Source organism: Piliocolobus tephrosceles, chromosome 7, assembly GCF_002776525.5.
Source record: "Piliocolobus tephrosceles isolate RC106 chromosome 7, ASM277652v3, whole genome shotgun sequence".
NCBI classification, from domain to species: Eukaryota; Metazoa; Chordata; class Mammalia; order Primates; family Cercopithecidae; genus Piliocolobus; species Piliocolobus tephrosceles.
Genome location: NC_045440.1, coordinates 59717004 through 59737696, shown reverse-complemented (window position 1 = coordinate 59737696; position 20693 = coordinate 59717004). Strand labels below are relative to the sequence as shown.

Below are 20693 nucleotides of genomic sequence, written 5' to 3'. Positions count from 1 at the left end.
GATATTTTTGGCCTCTGGATACTCTGTGAGATTGTTACATACCATATAGGTAACTGGCTTGTGCAACGTCTTGACAATAAAAGATATTTACTCAAACCCGGGAATAACAGTGTATATTCACAAACTTCGTGCCTTTAAAGAGTCATTTTAGCATTCATTTATTCATGCACCTACACATTCACTTAGTGATTCATTTATTTATTAATTCAATAAACATTGAACACTAATTCCAGGTAGGCAGCTTAATGGGGAAGAGGGAAAATATTGAATCATATTCTATTGTATCACATCCCCCAAAACTGCAAATTGTCTAAATTATAAAACTATTGTTAAGTTAAATGTATGTTTATTAAGTTTCTAAAAATCAAACTAAAGCTCCCATGTCATAGAAACCAACGTTGAAGAATTAGCAAATTCATTTCCACATTAAAAAAAAATAAGTAATTAGCCTGGCATTGAACTTGTTGTAAGTTCTGGGACATTTTGGCGTTTATGCAATTACCACTATACTTTTATATGGCATCAATTACACTGCAATAGTCTCATGGCAAATAAGTGTATCATGACTTCTAATATAAAGAACAGAAACTACTAAATAACCTTAGTAGTTAAAATTCTTGATCCACATAACTACCTATTACCAGTTAAGTTGTGGAATCTGTGGTTTTGGTATATAATTGTCTGAATTGAATACATTAATGTGTAATTACATGAAAAGAAACCATGTAGCTTAATTCAATTACAATACAATTGTTATCACTGAATGTAAAGTGATACCAATTAAACCTTCTTTTAAACACCACAAATTAAGATTTAACTACTGAAGAAACTCTAGAATGTAAAGTGATGGTCTACTATAGGTGGAATATCCCTTAGTATTTTCAGAGATTTAATGGCATTCCTAAAATTAAAAACATCTTTCTCCTTTATTGCTGGCATTAGTTGTGCCTTATTCAGGAGAGTTTCTTTCTCTTTTTTTTTTTTTTTTTTGAGACAGAGTCTTGCTCTGTCACCCCAGGCTGGAGTGCCGTGGCACGCTCTCAGCTTACCACAACCTCCACCTTCTAGGTTCAAACAATTCTCCTGCCTCAGCCTCCCGAGTATCTGGGACTACAGGCATGCACCACCACACCTGTCTAATTTTTGTATTTTTAATAGAGATGGGGTTTCACCATGTTGACCAGGCTGGTCTCAAACTCCTGACCTCAAGTGATCTGCCCACCTTGGCCTCCCAAAGTGCTAGGATTAATAGGCATGAGCCACCGTGCCCCGCCAGGAGAGTTTCAAACAGGCACTAATTAACATCTTAAAAGATATCAACAATTCAGCATTTGCATGTTGACAAAGAGACAAATTATGAAATCTATATTCATATAGAGTAAATATTTAATTTTAGTGGGTGGGCAACGGGGTGGAATTTGGAAAAGGCAAAGCCTGATATTAATGCTAATACTATTACTTAAATTATGAAATTTTGTTTATCAAAAACAGTTGGGTGTTGGCAATTTTGTATCATTCAACCTAATAAGATAGTAGCAATTAAACTACTTTATAAATAGCATAGCAATAAAAATACCACCTTTATGATATATTTATCCCTCATGTGTATTGAGTTGATCTTTTCCAAGCTGAGTGAACTTGGACAAGTTATTTAATTTCTGAGCCTCAATTTTTATCTTCAGGAAACTGGGGGTAATAATAGCTACACAATGGATTACTGTAATGATTTAAAGGAGGCAACATAGTCAAAGACCTTGGAACAGTGCTTTAATATGAAATTGTCATCTCTCCCGCCTCCCCATTAGGCATCTTTTACACTTATATGCATACTTGTACAAGGAACCAATGGCTTAGATCTGTTAAGAGTCTAAAACATATCAGATGAGTGAGAATTTCATCAAACTTGTAATTTTGACACAGCACATACATATTTTTCACATGAGATACATATTGTTAACAGGAGAATCTGATAATATGTGATTGAACTTTTAGAGCTGGTGTTTTTTTTAGCAGAACTTTAGATATTGAAGAAAAATTTTCTGCATAAGAGTCAAATTTTCCTTTCATACACCACCTGTTTCTAACTTACATGTGCTGCTCTATGACCAGGTCTAAATTCCAGATGTTCCAAGTAGCTCTTCATTTAATCTTGTCTTCTGATGGCACCTAAACAAATATATCAAAACTTGTACAACATTTAGAAAGTAGAACTTGAAGATTTTTCTTTCTGTTAGACAAATAGACGCCATCTGGAAAAAATAACCCCAGGCACTTGGACACAGGAGCAAGACGCTTGTTGGCTGGACACCCAATGAATACCTTACACTACTTTCTTTGGCTCCCACCCTTGCCTGCTCATTTCAAATCTTGAACACTTGAGCAGGCGCTGGGCTGTTAGACAAGGGAATCCTTGTTCCCCATACACCCAAACACTATGAAGGCTCGCTCTTAATTTGAAAGATAAGCTTGCAAGGATTATCTGGACCGAAATGTTTCCTTTCATACTGTGACACCTGTTCTATGAAGGACTGCTATATATCACTGTGTATTTAATATTAATTGGTAACAATGTTTTATTTTTTATTTCTCCCATATATTTTTCAACATTTGCCACATCCCATTTTAAACAGGCGTGTCCTCATATAATCTTTCCTTCCTGCTCCCCTCCTTCCCTTTCTATTTTATCTAATGCTAGTTTGTAAAAGAAAAAAAAAAAAAAACCCATATATGTTACTGCTATTTATTTTACTGACTGACTTTTATTCCAGAATTAGTGTTATAATAATATTAGTACTATTTTGCTTTTCAAAATGGACATAACTGAATTTAAATAATTGCAATATTATTTGTCAGCTCTTAGGGGGAAATCAAGTAAATCTTATTGGAAATCATAAAAGTAATCTTCACTTTGATTTTGATGATAAAATCTTTATGATAAAAATAGCTCTTAATGGCCTTTTTTTCATATATCAAACTTTCAGCGGAACTACACTTTTATGCAGCATGCTTAAGTCGCTTCTTTTCTAAGACATTTTCTTTTGTCAATTGTGAGCTGGTAGCCTTTCAAAACCCAAAAGCAATTGCCCAGAACTTCTGGAATTCATTTTTATTACATCCCATGATCTGAGCAGTAGGGAGCCCTGTGAAACATGTTTGATCAAACATTAATTTTATAAATTGCCTTCCTTCCCTACAATTCCCATGAAAAAGGTATTCAGCTAGATTAAAACTCTGGAAAATTTTAATGGGAACTTTGAAATCTGTTTGAGTTCAGCTTTTTGGAAAAATAAAACCACCTAATGGAAGTAGTCTTTATACCAGAAGTGGATCTGCCTTTGAGGCAATTTTCTTTCATGCATAATGATGAAATGGCAGCAGGATAATCTAAAAGTTTGAAACGTCTTTGACAAATCCATATGCTGCTTATAATAATATCTAAAGGGTCAAGTGTGTTTGATATGATGATGAAGAGCAAGAAGATGATAATTTGCAACGATGTCACTCTTATCTTTCACAGTCCTACCCTGGTCCAAGCCTGGAAAGTGAAGACTTCAACATTCCACCAATTACTCCTCCTTCCCTCCCAGACCACTCGCTGGTGCACCTGAATGAAGTTGAGTCTGGTTACCATTCTCTGTGTCACCCCATGAACCATAATGGCCTGCTACCATTTCATCCACAAAACATGGACCTCCCTGAAATCACTGTCTCCAATATGCTGGGCCAGGACGGAACACTGCTTTCTAACTCCATTTCTGTGGTAAGAATCTGCTTACCTGTTTGTGGTGGGGGCTGAGGGATACCGTAAGCACATGGACCAAGTTCATGCGAAGGCCTGACGTTGTGATGATAGCATTCTGAAACTATTTCTAGCTATGTAGACAGTTCTTTAGAAAGCATACACATTTCTAAAGCAATATTCTGTTTTATGTTTAAGTCAAGGCAAAATCAATTAATTACTTGTGCAGTCACTCATATTTATGACCCAAAGTACTAAATACTGTATGACACTGTATGTGTTGTCATAGAGTCAAACCAGCTTACCAGCTTTCAGAGAAAAAGTCACCTTGAATGATGCCACCTCTCATCCAGTGGAGGATTCCTCCCCGTAAGGGAGATCCCCACATCTTTTCAACTGGAGCTGCTGCTAACCTTGATTTTCCTTCCTATTTTCGGCTCTCAAGTTCCACAAATGTATACCATAGGAAAGTAAGAAAACAATTTTCAGTTTTATTTTGGAGGTATAATTCTGATGAAAAAAAAGTATCTCTATTAAAGTGTTTCAGTCTACTGGACCTGTTGTCTAACAATTTATAATGACAACACTATGAATTCCCCTTAATTTTTCAAATTTAATAGGAATGTGTATCAACCAGCAAACTAGCAAAAAATCAAATTCTCAGGCTCTACCCAGGGGCTCCAGGGGTTTGTATTTTTTACAAGCATCCCACACTTGAGAAACACTGGTTTATTATAAAATATTTTCTTCTGATTTTTATGTCTTTTGAAACTTAATAATTTCTCTGTCTATATCCCAATAGTGGAAAAAAAATCAGTAGTATACGGCCAAGGAGAGAGCTTTAGACCATGTCATAAAACCCTCCTCCCAGGTTAACAGTGACTTTTAATTAGCACTTTTTGGTTTTCATTGTTTAGTCACTTAACATTTCAACTAACTCTCTTGTCATTTTCATAAGTCACTGAACAGTACTGTCATTTTCACAATGAATAAATTGATTAACTTGCCAATATTATGTTGTTTCTGTTTTAAAAAAAAAACACATTTCATATTATCACTTATCTAAATCATTGGGGGATATATCTCTAACTTGAGTGATTTTACAGGAGGAATTTTCTGTTAATCATGAACATAAAGGTGGAATAAAAGTAGAGTCAAAAGAAACTCCAAAGTAGTTTCTTTAGAGAATGAAACCCAGAGCCTACTGCCTCATACACAATGGTGTATAGAATTTTTCTAAAATCTGGCAGCCATCTGGGCGGCCAAGAGGGGAGAACTCATCGGCAACACCGTCACTCAGGTTTTTAGATTCTATTCCGCTTGTATAGATTTAGCTTATGAGTATTAAGTATGACTCCATAAATAGAAAATGGATTTTTTTTTTAACATGCTAAATGTTTAAAGCTGCAAAATGTATTTCAGTGTAGTCACCTTGAAAAATCACCTGCCTGCTTCTCTTTGGGACTAAACCTTCAGACCCGATTCATGAGCCAAAGAGGGCATTCAGGTCGTGCCTCTGTAGGGACCCCTGTTCCCTAGAAAGGAGAAGAAGGGGGCGGTCAGTATACATGGAAAATGCCAGTTTTGTTCTCTAGGCTTGTTCCCCATGGTGGGAATGAGATTGGGGCCATAGGAAGGATAATGAGATACTCAGTTATACAGTTCAAGCCTTTTTCCTTTATAAAATTTACCTCCTTTCTAGTAACACATTTACCCTCCTTAGCATTTCTACATCCATCTCAATACATCTTTAAGAGACCTCACACTTAAAGAAATGCTTATGCAGTGTCAGTAACTGTGGCTCAGAGATTTTTTCCAGATTTGCTGCCCATGGCAGTTATGCCATCCTCAAATGGCACATTTGGGACTGGGCTCAGTCACAGCCACAAGATAGGCCATTTCAGCTCTGTTCCCACTGTCCCTTCCTCTTTCCCTATCGGGAGCTTCTTTCTGTTCATAAAATTTCCTTATTCTGTCTGCCCACCAACCCACTGTCAAAAACTGGACTTTGATAATTTTGCCTCAACATGGTGTTTCCCTAGGAACTTTCAACGTTTTGCAGGGTAGAGGGGAAACAAATCCCCTATTTGGCCTAAGCTAAAGGAATGAAGCTCTGATTTGCCATTCTAGTCCTTGAAGGTGAGCCTGTTCAGGATTTTCATAGGGTGGCAAGTCTTTCCAATACCCCTCAAGCTACATTCTGGAGCTGCACGTCTACTGTGCCTCCTCACAGCACTGGTCCTAGCCTTTAATGCTGCATGCAAAAAGCGACTCCAGCAAATACCCGTGTTGGTGAGACTGTGGCTAAGGTTCAGCACTTCCCAGTGGAATGTGGTGTGATGATGGAGCTCTTCTATGATCTATGCTGTCCAACAGCAGTAGTCACTGGCTATTAAATGCGGCTGGTAGGACTGAGGGACCAATTTTTCATTTTATTTTATTTTAATTACTTTACATTTAAGTAGCCACATTCACCTAGCAGCTACTGTATTAGAGAGTATAAGTCTAGTTAATGATGTTGACTCTAGCATTAAGTCTATATTAAGCCCATTTTTTCCAAGCCAGCATGGTCTCAGAGAAAGAAGATTTGGAGATTACATTTATTGTTTCTGTTTCTCAAGGCTTGGGGATCTCTGGCTGGATTCCAGAAGCCAGAGTCTGATACACTATAAAGTTGCAATAGAAATCTAATAAAGTTGGAAGAATCAGGAGCTATCTTTTGTCTACTAATTCCTATGATAAACAAAGAGCCTCTTCAGTTCTTGTTTTGAGCTCTCATGTGACTAGAATGCCATTCCTCAGTTTATATATTTTGAATGCTTACCATGGTCTCAATGTTTGAAAAGGCTCAAATGATTGATAAGACCTAGCTACTGTTTTTCTGGACAGTGAAAACGTAAATAGTTATGAAACAATTAGAAACATGGGGCAATTAGAGACCAAGAGAAGGGCCCAACTCAGATGTACTGGCCATGAACTCAGTAGGAACTCTTAGTTGAAAGAGATGACTGCACTCTGGTTTGGGTATAAAACTTAGTAGAAAAGGTAGGACAACAGTCACAGCTTGAAGGTGGGCTTTGCTTTGGATAAACCAAGAGGAAAGAAAAGGCATGTTGGAGAGTGTTCAAAAATCAGATTGGGTATTTGGAAGTGGGAGATTTGACGAAAACCTTCAAAAAGTAAAGAACTTGGCCATGTTAGGACAGATTATAAGCAGTCGCTGGTGGTTTTTACTCAAGGGTAAAAGTACTATGAAAGCAATGTTGTAGGAAAATCCTTCTGGCAATAGGACCCTGTGTCGATAGCAGCAGTAAGAGACAGGGGTTATGGAAAGCCCCTTGGGCCTGTTATCCCGATGTAGGTAAGAGGTGCCGAGGAACTATAGCAGTGTGGAGTGCCATTAAGCCATTTTTGCATCCACAAATATGTATGGATCTAAAGATGAACAACATTTTGTCTTTTCATATTTTACATTTTAAAAGCATGAAGGGATTATTTTCTTTGAAAGAAACTTTGAATATTAAATTTGCTCATCACGCTTCCTTGTAAAAACGTACTAAAACTCTTCGCTAGCAAGTTTTCTCGTGGCTAACAGGATCACAACATTTAACAGCTGAGCTATGGGCTGGTTTGCCAATCGTTGAAATATGTTTATGTGTAGGGACAGTTTATGTCATCAGTGCCATTAAACAGGGATGTAGTGTCTACAGATATGAGAGCGTAAATGTTGCCCACCTGGAAGTGACAGTGCCCCTTCCAAGATTTTCTTTCCAGGTCACCTACGGTATGAGAACAACTAATAAAAGCTAACAGTTGTAGATTCTAAATATTGATTTTGCTGTGAATTTAAAAATCCTATAAGTAGAAGCCATCCTGGGAAAATGTATGTATAGGATCAACTTTCTCTAATTATATTTTCTAAAAGCTCTTGAATGTGATCAAAGCTGAGCCTTTTGCTGTTAGTATTGTGATTGTATCTTTGTGTTAGTATTTTCACATGGTGACATTTTACTATGCGAATGGATCAAGGAAGTGAAAAATACTTAAGTTCTTGTATATTATTTATTATATATATTTAGATATTACGTAGATTTTAGATGTTATTGTGATGTTTTTATATATGCATTATGAGATATTACTTATATATCAATGATTATAATGTATGTCATTAGCTGAAATTTTGTTTTTAGATATATTTTCTTGTATCTGCCTCTGTTTCTTATGTCCACTGGCAACATAAGTGATACAGTTTCACCATTTATAAGCATTTCCTACAAATGCCTAATATAGTAGATCAACAATTTAGTCCATAATTAAAAATCAGTATCTGAATGAGGGACTAGTATCCCAATTTTACAAATGAAAAATGAAAGTTCAAAGTGGTTAAGTGACTTAATGGCTTAGCCAGTAAATACTCCAGCTTCCTTATCAGGAAAGTGGGGATGATATTACTAGGCCTTACCTCACGGGGTTCAGGAAATATTTAAGATTACTCAGACCAGTAGCTGGCACATAGGAAGCATTATATAAGTGCTGGTTAAATAAAATTAGAAAAGCAAGCCTGTACAACTCTTTTGGAGAAGTTAAAATGCATAGGAAGGAAGACTTTCCAAAAGAGTTATTTATACTTTCACCCTGAATCTTCACATCCATCAAAAAAGACTGCAATAAGCCTACTATTAACCAAAGGAGTATTTACCTTTTACTGGGTGTCTTTATTTATCATTGTGATTCAAATTGATGTATTTGGGCCAAAGAGCCTCGATTCAAATCCTGATGTTTCTGCATACCAACTGTGTGACCGTGGGTAACTTTCTGTGCCTCAGTTTCACCTGTTTAATCTCATCATGTTGCAAGTATTAAAGTAGCTATTATCTGTAATATCTGGCTAGATAGATTCAATAGGAACCTCTTTCTGATAAAAAGGTATCCAAGGTAGATATCTGTATTGCCTTCTGGAATTTATTGTAGACATATTGGGGTGCAGCATACATAGGGTGAAAGTTTTTCCCAAATTTCCCACCACTTTTTTGCATTTTCTTGTCTGTGCATTTTATTGTTAGTAGGGATTCCTGCAACTAGTTAAATTTCTGGCACTTTGAAAAAGATTCTGTTTTCCTAAAGTCCCTCTTTTCTAAGACAGGCTATAAAACAGGGTAGAATTTCTGTAAGTATATAACTGTCAAATAAGTGCCAATTAGTTCTGATTCTCTAGGTCCAAGTTAAATAGTCATTCATGACCCAATATGCAAGAGTTCCATTTTTCTCAACATTCCTCTGAGTTATTTTGATAGTGAGTAATTGATTTGTGTGCACTTCTCAGAGAGTGGAGTCTGGTTAGAAAAGCATTGAAATGAGAGCCATGGATAAGCTTGTCAATCATGGGCAAGTCACTGAACCCTCTTACCAGCAGCATTAGAGTAGATCTATACAAGACTGGGTCAACACTGAGCTTGTTGGGAGTGGGGTCGGGGGTGGGGCACAGGAGTTAGCCGGAGCAGTATTGCTTTTATTTTTATTTGCATTTCTTATAAAAGTTCCCTTGAACAAATGTTCTGCCCCCAAGAAGATGGAAAGCCCAAGACTAGTTGATCTCCGTGATCCTTTTCAGGACTAGCATTTTCCTATAATTTGTTCTCTGTCAACCACACAACTTTGATCTAGACTTTGAGACTCACTGGGTTTGTCATGTTAGTTACTTAGTAATTTTTCTTGCCATTGCTTTGGCTGTCTCAGTGTTTTAATTGCAACCCCCCACCCCCCTTCAAAGTTTAATCAATTGTAAGAACCTACTGGATAGATAATTTCTTTTGACTGGAAAATGTAATCCTGCCATTAAAAAAAAAAAAAAAAAAAAAAAGTGATGTTGCTTTGTGTAGATGGACAGTGTTTTCATGTTGTTCAAAGGAAACTACAGAACTATTTTAGCAGAAAGGTAGAATAAGAAAATGCCCATATTAAGTATTCATGGCTGAAGAAAAATCCTTTGATTTCTCCAAACTGAAATCAAGAGCCTCTCTTCTGTTTCTCCCTACTTTGGTACATTCACCGCTGGGCTTAATCATGGATTGGTGAACGGAAAAATGCAACCTTGTATAAAGTCATCCCAGACTCTCAGCCTGGCCTATATGTGGTGATTGCTTGTTCTTTGTGCAGTCAACAGAAGCTCTTTCATACAAAGAAAAACCGTGCAAAGTTTTAGAATGGCCTCGAAGAAAGGATTCATTTAGAACCTGGGCTTTTTGTAGAGTGTGCTTCCTAATGACACATTATAGAAAATTTACAATGAGGAAGGCAACAAAGGCGATTTCAATTTCTTTGAATGTGTCAAATTTCCAGTTCTGGAGTTTGAAATGGAAAAAAGATGTTAAAAGGCAATAAAACTGGGGGCTTTATTTCCCAAATGCCTTCTTTTTCCAGCGAACAAAAGCAAGCATAATGTATATACTCAGATTTATTGTCATTTTTAGCATTCAGTCATGGTACACTTTGCATTCAAAGGCCACTGTACAACTGTTTTGACAACCATCACTTTCATAGGTGCTATACAGGACTCATGAAACCGAAGCAGAAGTGTTCCTTCAGGCCTATAGGGAGTGCCGCACATCAAGGAATTCAGATGTATTAGAGCAGCATGAATTTCCAATATGTTGCCATTATGGAAAAGACCACTGGCATATTGAATAATGCAGCTTTCAAAGCCAAGCAGAAAATGTGATTACAGACAATTTGATTGCTGTTTTTAAAATAAATATTTTCTAAATCTTGAGGTATTTTATTTCATGTAATGCATGAAGTATGTAACCATGGACTAGAGCTAGGCATCTTTCAGAACACGGAGGAGCTTATGATGTCAGCCCATTTAATGATGGAATAATAGAAGTGTTTGTTTAAAATGGAATGGATGTCACAGCCACTTGTTCCTTTCTTTAAACAGAAAGGAAAATAAGCCATAAAAAATAATTTTGCCACTTTGACAGAAGAAAAATGATGAAGAACAATTATTTAGCGTTATGCCACAGTTCATCAGATGTTTAGCAATTACAACCTCGTTTTTTTTTCCCCCCCCCCCACAAATTATCCTTTTTTGAATATCGCAGAACACAAGAACAATGCATTAAACCACTTTAATGGGCTGGTATTTTGTTCTTGGTTTTGACCAAATACAGTAAATATGTGGGTTGGTTGTGTTTTTTCTTTTTGGACAAATGCTTAATAAGGTCAAAAATAGGTGTTATTTGTAGTTAGTTGTTAAGATCTACTTAAGACCTTTGTTTGTGCAAAACAGACTACTTTGAATGTGGTATTAATATAGTTCAATGGACTCATTATGTTAATGATTTGGGGCTATCTTTTATTGCTATAATAAAATATTATTCCAAACTAGAGTTCTTCTTAATAGTATTCAGGAAAGGAGCCAATTTAAAAGTAACACTTTTTCTTTTCTAAGCCAAGTAGTTAGACTCAAGATTCACTTGGTATATACGAGTTCTTGTACTTTTTCTTTAACTCTAGAGTTCATACAAATGTGTGCGTCACCCATGTATGAAAGAAGTAAAAAAGGGATAACATCAGTTATATAATATGCTGTAAGCAAACTCTGGGACCTACTTAATCCAGTCTCTTAAGTCTAGGCAGGAGTAAACCTAAACCATTTCAGATTAGGAGCCAAGATTCCACAACTTTACTTGGTAGCCTGTTTGTGTTTAATTAACCTTGTAACATTAAGTTAAATTGCATTAAGATATTTAGATTCCTTCCAGGAATTTCTTTATTAAAGTTAAACCAAAATCTCTTACTTACAAAATAGGCAATTTTAGCCTATTTTGTCTGCCTCAGCCATCTGAATGCTTGGAGAACACTTGATTTCAAATATTTGACATTTATTAAGTCAATCCTGCAGTTGTGTTTTACCTGGCCCAAATAAGCCCAATTCCTTTAACCTTTCCTCAAAGGTCATTATTTTTCAATTTTTAAATCAAACTCGCTCTTTTTTTTTCTTTTGACATTTGTAATCTTAAGGAATGTTGACCACAATGGATGGCAGAGCTCTAGAACCTGAGATTGCAGATTAATTTCTGATTTTTTCGAATTATTCTCTGCCTCTACGTGGATGTTTTATGATAGGGTCCTTAATAGCATCATTGATTGCTGATATGTTTAATTGCTGATTCCTTGATCCCTCCTACAGTGTGTGACTCTTGCTATGTTGGTTTCTAGCCAGCAGTTTCCCATCTTGTATTTATGCAGCTCATTTCATGTCCTAAAGGCAAACATCTGAAAAGTCCATTGTGGTGTTGCTCTTCAAGGCGTCTTTTTTTCCTGCCTGGGTATCCATTATTTAGCAAACAGAGATGAATAAAAAAATTTAGTGTAGTTTATATGTGAATAATTGTCTTTGGACAAAGGGGTTCTAAGTACATCCATAAGTAAGAATTTCCAGATCCCAGCCATGAGCTTTCAGTCATTAGTTATAACTTCAAAATTGTTAGTAGAATGTTTCCTAATGTGTGGAGGGGGCAGTTTGGGGAAAGCAGCACAGAACCTGGATAAAGAAGACACAGGACTGGAAAGAAGGAATAAACAATAAACGAAAACAGCCCTGTTCTGGATAGCAGTTACAGACCTGGAGGATCTGTCCAGGCATGTGTGGGGGTATGGATGGGGCTTCTTGCTTCCTCCAGTGCTTCTGGAACTGAGCTCTATGCTCCTCATTTCAGGTCCAGCAAGTGTTCTGTCCTCACTCTCCTACCTTGAATAATTATGCTGGTGCTTCATGTATCAAGGATTGCTTTCTCTTTCCTTCCTTCACCATTTAGCATTAACACTCAGCATTAACTCCACTCCCCACGGAGAAAACCGTTTTTCTGGTTCTCTCTCTACCTCATAAGCTCATTACAGGAAAGAGGACCTAGAAACCCTGAGAGCTTACTTGGTTTCATTGCCTAGACCTCCATGCAGAAATTACTGATAACGGTGCTCTCTATAAGTGTACAACCCATAGTAGATCAATATCTATTTCTGATTGAATGAATCTATTTGTTCACACTTAAAGTTATCTCCAGCCATAATATTTTCCCCTGACAGGTACAAGATTATCATTGCTTTTTGGGCTGACACTTCTAAGCAGTTGTTTAGTCTTCTAAAATGATACAAGTATTCCAGTTTTATAGAAAGTATAATGTCATTTATCATAGGGTCTAAAATGCTATAATGCTTTCAGTATACCTAAGTGAATTTGAGCCCTAAACATAGATTTAACTTTACAGTCTTAATATTTAATCAACTTACCACTGATCATTTCTAACCTATTCCACTATTAAATTGATATATTTGACAATTAATTACAATGTGTAGTTGATCCTCCTTTTAGATGAATCCATTTATTTTCTGAGTATAGCTGTTTCTGTAGAGAAAAACTATCAGTAAAATTACAAGACTTCTAAAGGAATATATTTGTGCCTACTCTTCCAAGTCTTCGGGCAGAAGTAGTAGTGGTGTGAAAAATTAATGTCTATTAAACATTTGCCCATATGACTCATGTTATTTTTTTAATTACTGATGATATCTTAGCTTGCCACATCTTTGACTTGCTTTTTGCTTGCTTTATGTAAGTAGATTATTGACATTGAAATGTTGCGTTATAAACTCATTTTGTCACGAAATCATGGGAGAATGCATCTAAAATGTTTTTCAGGAGAACAATGAGCCAGTCTCATTTCAAGACACCACTTTCTTCATTATTCATTAACTATTGTTATCTAGAGCATATGGGATTGCTTTAAGAGCAGGTTTTGGTTTTAGATATTTTTTCCATTTTAGTTTTTTTCTAGTTTGAAAGTTTCAAGATCTCTTATGTGGACAAGCATTACCTACAGAAACATAATATTATTTGTCTTTTTATATTGGCCATTTATATACTTCTCTCTACTAGCAGCAATACACACTGCATAGGAGAAAAGATATGAAGTCTTGGAGGGTTTTTGACCATTTGTTACAGTCATTAAAATACTAGATTTGACTTTCCTTTTTTAAATAATTTAAAATATCACAAATACCAAAATCATCCAGAGAACATATCTTTTTTTCTTACACCTAATAAATATATTTAACATTTTGATAAATATATAATCATAAAATTGATAGTCAAATTCTCTGAATTTAATGGACTGTACAGATTCCCCAGAGAAATAGAAGTACTCTTCGACAGAGAGAGGATTAAACTTTTTTTTGTAATTCAGGGTAACATTTTTATTTTTGATAGGCAAGAAACTCTCTCAAAATGTGTTACATTTGAAAAGCATTATTTTTCAACCTTTAGGGAGTTTTCTTTTCTTTAATCATGATCTTGATAATCTTTAATAAAAATATGCTCCGACCCTGAAAACATATCATGCTATTAAATGCTTTACATTTTTATATCTATTGTATATGTAATCACATTCTGTATTAACCAGTAGATGTAACTAATATTTTACCAAATGGAGATAGGATCATAATTCCTACAATATGAAACTTGCAAAAGCTATGGATGAAAGATAACTCTCTCTGCAGTTCTGAAGATAGTGGATTCATAAAGTTTATTGATGAAAACACTATTATTAAGGCTATCAAGAAACAAAGAAAATTATTAGCATCTTGAAGTATTTTTTTCCATTGTGATGTGTGTGTATATAGTATGTATGTATATAGTATATATGTATATGTGTGTATATATAGTATATATGTATACTATATATTATATATACTGTAGATACACACATATATGTACAGTATATGTACTATATACATATATACTATATATACAGTATATATAGTATATATGTGTATATAGTATATATAGTATATATGTGTGTGTATATAATATATATAGTATATATGTGTGTGTATATTTATATAGTGCTTGAAAAGTTAACAGGAAAAGGAAAATAGGCTATGATCACATAACTATTATTCACATAGAATAAAAGTATATATGTATGTATGTATGTATGTATCTTTCTTTCTGTCTCTCTACGCATTCATGTGTTGATTAGGTTTGTGTGTCTGGGACTCTGATCCCATTGTCTTTAGTATTAAAAGGTAGCTGCACCAAGGTGAAGCCATGGCTGAAAATATCAGCGGCCATTTTCCCACTGGACAGATGCAGAGTGGGACCTCTAGTTAATAGCTACTGTCACATGGATTTTTTCTTGTGTGTGGTTGTTTTCTCTTTCCCCAAAGCAGCCTCGTTCCTGATTTCCATAGCATGCAGGCTGACCTGTATTTCCCAGCTAATAGCAGATGCTCTGCCTTCAGATCTGCAGGTGGTATGTATAGTAAACGATAGAACCCAGGAACTGATCGTTCACTTGCGTTACATATATGAAACTCGGCAAAAGTGCGAGACCATGAAAGATCAAATTCTCAAATATGGAGCACTTCTTAACTTATCCAGGGAGCACTGTAGTCACCACAGAAACCTACTGTTGGCATTGGGGTCTTGAGAAGCCATATGAGTGGTGGGTACACCTGTGGGTCTGGGTGAGGCCGCCTGCACTTGAACCCTGGCAGGCCCCTCACTATCCACTTGTGACCATGGGGAAGTAATTCCACCTGTCTGTGTCTCAGTTTTCCTGCTGGTGGTGAGGCTTGATCCGGTCAGTGCATCTGAAGCCCTCCGAGCAGTATTGGGCACACAGTGAGCTTCATGTCAGCTACTGTGTTATTCGCCTCCTCAGAACCCCTATAGCTTGTGATCTGGGTTTTTCCTATACTATCTGTCATTCCTCTTTTCATTACTGGTATCTGTGTTCTGTGGGATGTTCTAACAACCAATATGCTGACATTTATTGGCCTCTGACTCTTGCCAAGTCCTGGGCTAGGTATTTTACAGTTTTCTTCTTCATCCCCATGATCACACCAGGAGGTGGGTGGTGTGATTCTCATCTTACCCAGAAGGACCATGGGACAAAGAGGCAGAGCACAGGGATGGACAGAGCGCAGGGATGGACAGTGGTGAACTAGACAGGCTGGGGCGCAGATCTCCTCTACATTTCTGGTAAGGCTGGGAGCCATGCTTTACCCTTGGTAGGGGCTTGGTAAATTTGCATTGGAAACCTCAATTGAGCCTTTTGTCCTCTCTCTCTCTCTCTCTCTCTCTCAGTCTCTCTCCTGATGAACTCAGCACCGTGATGATTCAAGCTGACAGTGTAAACCCAGACACCATTCACAGTTCTGCCCTCTTCTTTAAAAAATCAGAATAAACTCACATTATTTTTACATTGCTGAAATAATAAGAGAGAATGAGTAAAGAAAAAGAGAGATCCTATATTTCAATGAAAGAAGGATGGGCTTGAAATTCTGGCTCGGTGACTTTGACAAATCACTTGATTTCTCTGAGCCTCAGTTTCCTTAGCTGTAAAAGAAAAAGAAAAGGTGTGACAACAATCATATTTATATCACTATATGGTTGTGGGGATTAAGCTGGATACAGGATTAGCGTTTTAGTACCTAAAAGGTGTAGGTCCATTCTCAAGTCACTTGTTGAAGACATTAGCTTTCCAACTAATGAAAAATGTCAGCTCTTTGTCAAAAACCCAGTAAATTAAATTATACCGATCTTCTGCAAGGAAGACAGTGTTAACTCCTCAGGTAGCAACAGGCTGCACAACAGACGAGGGTTCTGCAGCACTAACTTAAGACCAGGAGTTGGGGTCTCTGCCGTTTACCACATTGCCATTATTGGCCAACCTCAAGGTATTCTTTTCTCTCCATCAACAGTATAAAAAATTTAGCTTATAAATGTTTGGAGATATTAAATCATTTTATAACTAAAAGGAGAATAATTTCTAGGCAGTTTGCCAAGAATAACAGATCTAAAATTAGCTAGAAATGTTTACCTCTCTTTATTAAATTCCTGCTGCATTTTCTAATGTGTTTATATCAGTTTGTCCCCTCTCAAAACTGCATATTCTATATGGGACTGCATATTCTATATGCAGTGCCTTCATGAGAGCCAAAGAAATAAACATTGAATTGTAAATAAACTCAGCCAAGTTTTCTTCATTCCTGTTCAGGAATGATAAATTGACATGGCTGGGATCACAAAAGCATCTTGATAGGAAGTCCCGAAGGAGCAGCATACTCATGTCCCCTCATGGGCTCAGGGCCTTCTTGACAAACTCCAGAGTGAGGATCAGAAGGCTGGTCCACAGAGGATCATGAGGCCATTGTGAAACCAGCCTTCTTCCTCTCACCTAGCCTAGGGAATGTCCTAGCCTCTGGGGATAGGGTTGTGGAGGTCCCATCATGAGGCCAAAAACTCGCTGGGAAGCCATTCTCTGTGCTGTTCAAAAGTCATGCTTCGGTATCTCAGAAGAAGAGCTGCAGGATCCAAGCATGTGAGCACTTTGTGAGGTTTTCATGGTAATTCACAATCCAGCTCAGCCCAGGCTCTACAGACTGCATAAAGTCTCCAGAACAGAGTTTAGTCTGGGATGGATTTACCAGGGTAGCCCAGTGTACCAAGACCCTCTTATGCATACACGGCTGGTCACCACCGCAAAGGGGAAGGGGCACACATTCAGAATAGTCAGTGCATGGCAAAGTGGCAGCATGGCCTCAGGTCGCATAAAGCTATGGAAACATAGTCCCTTAAAAATGGTATGACAAAGGGCTGTTTCTCTGAGCACAGTATACATTAAAATATGGAATAAAAATGCAGATGTGTTAAAAACCAGGGGTATTTTATTGGCATAATGGAAAGAATATTGAAATCAGGTGTGTCTGAGGGCAGAGAATCCCAAATCTAACATCATCGTGTCCATTGTTCCAATTACCATGTAGTGATTAGAAAGATGGGCTTGTCCTGGGTGCAGGAGCAGGCACAGGGTACTTTAGCTGCCGCCCCATATGTGAAATGGAGAAAGGTTGTTATACTTTCTTCCTCTTGTAGTGTGGATTAAATGAGATAGTCCAAGTAAGGCAGTTGTCATAGATGCCTGTGAATAGCAGGTTATAAATAGATTCTCCATGTCCTCGGCCTCCTGCTTTATCACAACAGCAGGGGACGGGGCCCTGTCCTTCCCTGTGGCCTTCTTTCCTTTTGGCATCTTGGGCCACTGGAGAAGAGCTAACTGCGTGATGAATGCTTAATTCTCTTGAATGTACTATTGTAATTTATTTATTCTCATGTGAGGTTTCATAAAAGCAATGCAATTTTTATACTGTAACTGACTTGATTTGCAAAGTAATGCTTTTTATCCACATTCAGTTGACATTTTGGCCTTTTAAAATTAAAGAATTCAAATTTTCTGTGGGTTAAAAAACAGGATTACTAAGTGTGGGGTTTGGTTAAACCCATAAGTTCTCCTCTAACTTGCCATTGAAGCTGTGGCATGAATGGTGAGAGATGCAGGCGGGCCGAGGGTCGGGGCTGTGGCTGTGCACGAGGTGCATCTCCATGTGCCATCTGGGGCTGCTTCTGGAAAGTAGGGAACACTGCAGTGAGGAAGAGGATGAGTCAAACTCCACCCCTCGTTCTCTCTCATTGTTCTCTAATGATCATGTGAAAAAAATAAAATGAAAAATATGAAACTATTCCAAAAAACACAGGCCAAGTAAGCCAAAAAGAAATGACTATAATACACATATTCCTGAAGAGGCCAGAGAAAGAGGAAAATAGGAATAAATCTCCCTGGGCAATCTATCAAAATGTTGAGAAAAATACATTGCTAGTGAGAAAATATCAAACACCTATTGGGAGACAAATGCACATAACTCTGTATCGTGGATCACAAGAGTTTCCTCAGGCACCTTGATGACAACTTTATGATGCATAAAATAGTAGATTTTCCCCTATTACGGTTTATTGGATAAGCACTTCCATGAACACAGGGCTGCCCTCCACAGGGAGGAAGGAAGGAAGAATCATGCCCGAAGGGCTCTTGGTCTAAGTTATGAAGAAGATGCCATTCAGGCATAAAATGCCTGAGATGAGAAAGTGATTAGGGTTATGTCCACGAGAGAGCAAACAAATGTTTTGACAAGGAATAGACCTGGTTATGGGTTCTTGGCTTTGAGAATCTTTGAGTGAGTGTTTGTGACAATATCCCACAGATGGTGTCCAGGGATTTCCCTCCCTACTTCTGCTTAGTATGTATGGAGAGAGGGGATGGTGACAACAACTCTGTATATACTGTACAATTTGAGAATCTCTCCTTCTTACGTCTTCTGCACCTTCACATATCATTGGAAAATTAAGGTGTTTACCTGAATACTAAAAATGCATTTTTACCTAAAATAGCAAGATGTTTGATGCATGAAAGTCTTTGAATATCTGCAACTCATTATTCTGCATATCATTTTTCTATTTGTAAACAGAGCCGAATTACTGTAGAACTAGGAGCCTTAACTTTTTGACTGGGTTCTTTATCAGAAGATTCTTTATCAGAAGATTCTTACCTTAGAGCTTCATGGAATATGAAATTTCCAAAATTTCCAAAATTGATTTGCATTCATGCACACAGAGCTTAGAATAGCTAGGCCTTTGGGTGTCTGCTATATGTAGTGGTGTAGCATTCCAACCAACACAGCTGTGAGAGTCAAGCAGGTAACTAGTAATAATTAGGCCTACAACTGGGACTGTCCCAAGGGACCCGGAACCCAGTCCTGGTAAGCTATGTGTGAGACATTATGCTTGGTGATGGTAGGAGTACAAAAATTAATATGGAAATAATTCCTGCCCTCCAGTGTCTAGTAAAACAAATGAGGTATGTATTCAGAAAATCATGCAACAGTTTAAAGCATCACACTCACTATAAGTTATAAAATAACATAAGGAATCAGGAAAAACTACCCAATTAATGGAGGTAGTGTTTGAATAGGATCTTAAAAATGAAAAAAGGTTTGATTAATGAATGACAGGCAGAAGTGGGGAAGAAGATGTTTTTGGAGTGAGGAAGTTTCACTGAGTGAGTATGATGTGAAACGAACCATTGTCCATCCCAGATGCGTGGCCCAAAAACCCGGGATTCATCCTCAGTTCATCTTATTTCTGTCACTCCAGACACCCAGTTATTTTCTTGACCAAACTGAGCAAGTCTCCACAGAAATGCCTCGAAAATACATTTTGAAATCTGCCCTCATGGCTTCCTTCTTCACCACTGCCACCATGGTCCAAAGCACCATCTTCTTTGTGGATTATAGCGGTGATCCTACCTGGCCTCCCCTCCTGACTAGTGTTCCTCCATGATACATTCTCCACACAAGAGTCAGTGTGAGCTGTTTAGCGTACATTCATTAGATTGGCCGCCCTTCAGTGACTCCCCATTGTACCTAGGATAAAAGGAGAAAAAAAAATTCCGTGTTTCTTCATATGATATTGAGGCTCTGCCAAGATCCCTGACCTCAGTTCACACTATTCTGCCCCTCCCCGACCTAGTCACGCTGGTTTTCTGTCTCCCACCTCCCACCAGATGACCTTTGCGCTTAGCCATCCCTCTGTTGGGAACACGCTTGCCCCAAATCTTCACATTCAGGTCTCAGCTCAAATGTCAATGCTCGGAAACCCTGGCCGTAAGTGGCACCTTGCCTCTGCTCTGCCGCTCACCCCTCATTACATCACCCTGTTTTATGAAATGAATTGTCACTGGAAAGTGCATGTAATGAGGAATAAGTGAATAAATATCAGCTACTTGGAGCATTGTTACTTCCTGAAATCATCTAGTTTATTTAAGTAGTTTATTGGCCGCCTCCCACTACTAGACTGGAGGCACCGTGAGAGTTGGTGGTCTTGGCTGCCTAATCCTGCTGGATTCTAGTCTAGAAGAGAGAACAAGGCATGCCCTTAGTATTGTTGAATAACACATATATATTTGGTGATATATATACACACACACACACACACACACACATATATGTATGCGTTTGTGTGTGTGTAAAACCTATCTGTCTATAATAAATTTTAAAGTCA

The 20693-nt window shown here is 37.6% G+C and overlaps 1 protein-coding gene across 1 annotated transcript in view; it reads left to right on the top strand.

Moving 5' to 3' along the window:
* TOX (thymocyte selection associated high mobility group box) overlaps positions 1-20693 on the top strand; it is a 311594-nt gene that overhangs the window by 178846 nt on the left and 112055 nt on the right. Inside the window, exon 3 of the mRNA XM_023222364.1 lies at positions 3518-3760. Coding sequence (XP_023078132.1) covers positions 3518-3760 — 243 coding nt within the window. The remainder of the gene's footprint in view (positions 1-3517; positions 3761-20693) is intronic.